This window comes from Penaeus japonicus, unplaced genomic scaffold (assembly GCF_977035675.1).
Source record: "Penaeus japonicus unplaced genomic scaffold, GWHDUDI00000001_assembly GWHDUDI00000033, whole genome shotgun sequence".
Classification (NCBI taxonomy): domain Eukaryota; kingdom Metazoa; phylum Arthropoda; class Malacostraca; order Decapoda; family Penaeidae; genus Penaeus; species Penaeus japonicus.
In genome coordinates this window covers 12521444-12528943 of record NW_028234435.1, presented here as the reverse complement: position 1 = coordinate 12528943, position 7500 = coordinate 12521444, and the positions used below count along the sequence as shown (strand labels likewise).

The following is a 7500-nucleotide window of genomic DNA, read 5'->3' as shown; positions in this document are numbered from 1 at the left end:
TGATAGCAATAATGATAATGAAGATAATAGTTATGACAATGATAGTAATGATGATAATAACAGTAATGATGAAAATAACAATAACAATGATATCAATAGTATCCATAATAATGATAATTACGATAGTGATGATGATAATACTAACAATAATGGCAGTAATGTTAAGGATAATAATGATAATAATGATAATAATAATAATACAATGATAATGATAATAATGATAATATCCATATCATTATTGTTATCATTATTATCAACATTATGATTATCAATATTATTATCATTACCATTACCATGATCATTATCATCATTATAATAATTTTCATTATTCATTAGAGTTATCATTAGTATCACCATTATCATCACCATTATCATCGCTATAATTTTTTCACATCCTTTTCATCCTCACCCTCACTGCCATCCTCTCCCAAAACAGGCACAGGATACCACACAGTCGTCGCATCCTCGTATCTTAAAGAAGACGACCTCCCAGCCTCCCAGGGTCCTTCCGGTGGTTCAAGGATCTTCAGGCTCCTTAGAACGTGTCCTTATTGCAAAGACGGAGGTCCGGAAATCACCCTGGGGGAGGTCTGGGTCCCAGGGGAAGGGCTAACGCTAGGGAGGCCTTTGTACCCTGATGTATTTCGAGTGAGTTTTGTGTTGTTGTTGTTTTGCTTTGGGTGGGTGGGTGGGTGGGTTTAGGGGTGGGTCTTGTTTTTTTATTTTTTTATTAGTGTTGTTGTTGATGTTGTTGTTATTGTTATCATTATTTTTGTCATTATTATTTGTATTATTATTATTACTGTCATTATTATTATCATTTACATAATCATTTTTATCATTATTGTTATTATCATTGTTATTTTCATTATCATTATCATAATTATCATTGTCATTATTATTACTATCATTATTATTATTGTTATTATCATCATTATTATCAACATCATTATCATCATCCTCATAATAATAATAATAATAACAATATTAATGATAATAATAATAATGATAATAATAATGAGAATAACAATAATAGATTATCAATATCATTATTATTATTATCATCATCATAAATCATAATAATAATCATCGTATTCATCATCCTTCTTATCAATTTCATTACCATTATCATCATTAATAATAATTGATATCATCATTATTATCATTATCATTGTTGCAATCATTATCATTATCACAGTCGTATATACAGAATCAAATATGGTAACATGTTACCTATGAAACATAAAGCAAAATTCCCAATTATAGTGACCAGGAATAGTGATCACGAATTCCAAATCAATTGTGTTTATTAACTTCATCATCATCATTAAACGTTAATCAGACGTTGAATATCACGATTGGTATCATTATCATCGTCTTCATTTATATCTCCATGAATACACGTCCGTTATCCTTGATATCATTTTCAACATCATCATCATTATCACCATCACCGCTATCATCATCATCATCATCATTATCACCATCACCACTATCATCATCATCATTATCATTATTATCATTATCATCATTATCATTATTATTATCAATATCATCATCATCATTATCATTATTATTATCATCATCATCATCATTATCTTTATCATCATTAATATCATGACCGATGCATACGGGTTTTACAAGGCGCCACGTTCATTGTGGTGATCGATCTGATCACTATCATCATTATCATTACCCTCATTATCATCACCCTCACTAATACCATTATCATCAAATTCACTATAGCCATTATTATCACACTCATTATCATTATCATCATCAATCTCACTATTATCAGTGTCATCATCCTCAACATCATAACCCTTACCATAATCACTATCACCACCGTCACCATCACCCTCACCCCCACCCTCATCACCCTCATCCCTATCACCCGCCCACCGCATCCACCTTCACCCTCACCATCATCACCATCACCATCACCCTCACCCCCACCCTCATCACCCTCATCCCTATCACCCGCCCACCGCATCCCCGCCAGGATTTCTAAGGCCACACCTTCACCCTCACCATCATCACCATCATCACCCTCACCATCACCCTCACCCCCACCCTCATCACCCTCACCATCACCCTCACCCCCACCCTCATCACCCTCATCCCTATCACCCGCCCACCGCATCCCCCGCCAGGATTTCTAAGGCCACACCTTCACCCTCACCATCATCACCCTCATCATCATCCCCCTCATCACCCTCACCATCACCCTCATCCCTATCACCCGCCCACCGCATCCCCCGCCAGGATTTCTAAGGCCACAACTTCACCCTCACCATCATCACCATCACCATCATCACCCTCACCATCACCCTCACCCCCACCCTCATCACCCTCATCCCTATCACCCGCCCACCGCATCCACCTTCACCCTCACCATCATCACCCTCATCATCATCCCCCTCATCACCCTCACCATCACCCTCATCCCTATCACCCGCCCACCGCATCCCCGCCAGGATTTCCAAGGCCACATCTTCACCCTCACCATCATCACCCTCATCACCCTCATCCCTACCACCCGCCCGCCCACCGCATCCCCGCCAGGATTTCCAAGGCCACACCTTCAGCATCGTGACCATGGAATACGCGCCCTTCAGCTGTTACGACCAGCTGGAGGGCGGCGGAGTGCGCCTGCGTGACTGCGTGGATACCCGGATGTTGAACGCCATCGCCACGCGCCTCAACTTCACCTACACCGTGAGGGAACCTGATGACGGCCATTGGGGGTACAAGCTCGATGATGGGAACTATACAGGTGAGGGAATTCTTTCGGGATGGGATGAGGGGGAGGGAGGTCTGAATGGGGAGGGTGGAGGGGATGGGGGTGTGGGGGTGTGGGGGTGTGGGGGTGGTGGTGGTGGGGTTAGGATTGTTTGGGGGTGTCTTTGGGTGTTGTCTTTTTTTTTTTTATCTTTTTCTTTTTTCTAGTGTAGGAGAATTATCGGAAACAATATATGTACATGTATATATAATTTTGTATATATATATATACACATATATACATTTATATATATATATATATATATATATATATATATATATATATATATATATATATATATATATATATATAGAGAGAGAGAGAGAGAGAGAGAGAGAGAGAGAGAGATAGATAGATAGATAGATAGATAGATACATAGATATACACACACACACACACACACACACACACACACACACACACACACACACACACACACATATATATATATATATATATATATATGTATATATATGTATATATATATTTACATACATATATATTTACATATATATTATATTATATATATATATATATATATATATATATATATATATATATATATAGATATATATATATATATATATGTATTCAGATAGATATATAAATACATAGATAGATTTATGAACATCCACATACATGTATATGTAAACACATTTCCATCCCCCCCTTCTCCCCTTCCCCTTCCCCCTACCCGCAACCCCCCGCCAGGCGTGATCGGCGCGGTACAGCGCTACGAGGCGGACTTCTCCCTGAACGTGGCCTTCACGGGGGACCGCGAGCGGGTGATCGACTACACGGTGGGCTACTTCAACGACCCACTCACCTTCTGCACCACCAAGCCCCGCCCACTCAACCAGGCTCTCGCGCTCGTCAAGCCCTTCCAGCCGCAGGTTTAGTCGGGTCGGGTTGGGTGTCTGTGTGGTTGTGTGTTTTGTTGTCTGGAATTTATATACATAATATTAATATAATATTTAAATTAATTTATATACATATTTTAATATATATTTAAATTTATTTATATACATATATAAATATATATATTACTATTAATTTAATATACATATATATTATATATTTAATTAATTATATACATATATTAAATATATATATAAATTATTTTATATAATATATAATATATATATAAATAATTTATATTACATATATTAATAATTATATATAAATTAATTTACTATACATATATTATTTATATATAAATTAATCTATATTAATATATTAATATATATATAAATTAATTTATTACATATATTAATATATATATAATTAATTTATATACATATATAAAATATATTATAAATTATTATTTATATACATATATTAATATATATCTAAATTAATGTATTTACATATTAAATATATATATAAATGAATTTACATACATATATAAATATATATTATTAATTGATAAACATATATAAATTTATATATAATTTAAATTATACATATATTATTATATATATAAATTAATTTATATACATATATTAATATATATATTAATTAATTTTTAATACATATATAAATATATATATAAATTTAATATTATACAATATATAAAATATATATAAATTAATCTATACATATATTAATATTTATATACATAATTTATATACATATATAAATATATATATAAATTAATTTATATACATATAGTAATATATATATACATGAATTTATATACATATATAAATATATATATAAATAATTTATATACATATATAATATATTATACTTAATTTATATACATATATTAATATATATTATATGAATTTATATAATATATAAATATATATATAAAAATTAATTATATACATATATTAATCTAATATATTAAATAATTTTATACATATATAAATATATATAAATTCATTTACTACATATATAAATATATATATATATTAATTTATATACATATATTATATATATATAAATTAATTTATACATATATAAATATATATAAAATTAATTTAATTTATTATACATATATAAATATATAAATACAAATTAATTTATATACATATATTATATATATATCAATTTAATTTACATACATATATAAATATTATATAAACTTAAAATTTATCATACCCCATATATTAATATATATATACATTAATTTATATACATATATTAATATATATATACATTAATTTATATACATATATAATATACTATATACAAATTAATTTATATACATATATTATATATATATAAATTAATTTATATACATATTTAAATATATATATAAATTTATTTATATACATATATTAATATATATATAATTAATTTATATACATATATAAATATATATACATAATAATTTATATACATATGATGTAATAGTATAGTGATAAATAATTTATATCACATATATTAAATATATCAATCTAAATTTAATTTATATATACATAGATTAATATATTAGAATTAATTTATACCATATATTGAATATATATACAAACATAATTATATATACATAATATTAATTCTACTATATTATATAAATTAATTTATATACTCATATTAATATATACATATAAATGTTAATTATTGTGTACATATATTAAATATATGTAAATTAATTTATATACATATATTAATAATATATAAATTATTAATTTTATAATACATATATTAATCTATATACAAATTATTTATATACATATATTAATTTGATATGTTAGAAATTAATTTATATACATATATTAATTTATATACAATTAAATTTATATTACCATATAATAAATATATATATATCAATTAATTTATAAACATATATTAATATATATAGAGAGAGAGAGAGATAGATAGAGAGAGAGAGAGATAGATAGATAGATAGATAGCTAAAAAACACACACACACACACACACACACACACACACACACACACACACACACACACACACACACACACACACACACACACAACCCACCCCCCCCCCCCCCCCCCCCCCCCCCCCCCCCCCCCCCCCCCCCACACACACCGCCCTTAACACCTTCCTCCCGCGGCAGGTGTGGCTTGGGTTCGCGGTCGTCCTTGTGCTCATGGGACCCTTCTACTTCTTCAGCTGCAGGATCGAGGACCAGAAGAAGAAGGAGAAGGAGAAGGAGGAGGAGGAGGAGAGAGGAGAAGGAGCTCGGTTTGAGAGGAAGAGCAGCTCCCTCTCCTTCCCTCTCGCTCTCCTCTCCATCTATGGCGCCTGTCTCTCGTGCGTTCGAGTGGGACTTGGTTGAGTATTACTTTGATACTTTTCTTTCTTTTCTTTTTATAATGTTAAAAGCTTGTGTATGTATATGTGCACACACACATACAAACAGCCGCCCATACGTATGCATCTCGACGCACATGACATAAATCCTGCGCAGTTCGTGTCATGAGAAGTTTCAACATTCACCTAAATCTACTATTATGCTTGACCCCATTTACAGTATGTCGAAAAATAACCTATTAAGATTCTTCTCACGTGGAAAGCTGCTCAACATGACTGTGAAATCATGCACCTGAATGAATGATAAGCTCTTGTTCTCTAACCTTGAGTCTCTCCTTCTGTCTCTTACTTCTCCCATTCGTTAAGCTATTTGAACTTGTGTGTTGGTTTTACATGCTTTGTTTTGATTCTTCTTTTTTTTTCTTTTGATATTTTCCATTCTTGTCTTATTCACTTTCTCCTTCGTTGTCTTCCTTATATGTCATTTATTATCTTATCCCTTCTTCCTTTCTCTTTGATTCCCTTATATATATTGCAATAAAATGTTAATCCCTCACTTTTTCTCTTTTATTCTCTCTCTCTCTCTTTCTCTTTCTCTCTCTCTCTCTCTCTCTCTCTCTCTCTCTCTCTCTCTCTCTCTCTCTCTCTCTCTCTCTCTCTCTCTCTCCCCTTTCTCACTCTTTGTGTTCTCCTTCTTACATCATCCTATCCTCGGTGTTTCTTCATGCTTTATCAATATCTCTTTTTCCATCTTACTACCAACCCCTGCCAACCCCTTCCATAACCCTCTCTTACTAACTCCTTCCAAAATACCCTTCCAACCCCTGCCTCCCCCCCCCTGAGAGAGTACCCTAACCCCTTCCTGCAACATATCCCAACCTCTTGTCATAACCCCCTTCTACGACGCGATGCAGCCAGAGCGCGCGGTGGAATGTTGGCAACGGCCCGAGAATGATGGTGGCAACATGGATTATCTTCTCCCTCGTGACTTTGACCTCCTATGTGGCCATGTTGACAGCCTCCTTCACGCTACCCACGCTCTCGCCGACACTCAATTCCCTCGAGGAACTTGTGGATTCCGATTTTACCTGGGGGATACAGGTGAGTTGGGGGGGAGAGGGGAGGAGGGGTGTGTGGAGGGCGAGTGAAAGTGGGGTGTGTGGAGGGCGAGGGAATGTGGAAGAGTGTGGAGGGAGAGGGATACAGGTGAGTTGGGGGAGAGGGGAGGAGGGATGTGTGGAGGGCGTGGGAAGGAGGAAGAGTGTGGAGGGCGAGGGAAGGAGGGGTATGTGGAGGGCGAGGGAAGGAGGAAGATGTGGAGGGGAAGGGAAGGGGAGGGAGGTAGAGGGAGGTATAGGTGGAGGGAATGAAAGGATGGACGAGGAGGGAAGATAGGGAGGGGGAGGTATAGGTAGAGGGAAGGAAAGGATGGAGGGGGAAGGAAAGGGGGGAATAGGGAGGGAAGAGGAAAGGGAAGAAAGGGAAGGTATA

At 33.7% G+C, this 7500-nt stretch overlaps 1 protein-coding gene across 1 annotated transcript in view; it reads left to right on the top strand.

Moving 5' to 3' along the window:
* Window positions 1–2583: 2583 nt before the first annotated feature.
* LOC147467799 (glutamate receptor ionotropic, delta-1-like) overlaps window positions 2584–7500 on the top strand; it is a 7940-nt gene continuing 3023 nt past the window's right edge. Inside the window, exons 1-5 of the mRNA XM_086530422.1 lie at window positions 2584–2776; window positions 3494–3675; window positions 5813–5870; window positions 5937–6009; window positions 6924–7110. Of these exons, the coding sequence (XP_086386548.1) occupies window positions 2599–2776; window positions 3494–3675; window positions 5813–5870; window positions 5937–6009; window positions 6924–7110 (678 nt within the window). The 5' untranslated portion in view covers window positions 2584–2598. The remainder of the gene's footprint in view (window positions 2777–3493; window positions 3676–5812; window positions 5871–5936; window positions 6010–6923; window positions 7111–7500) is intronic.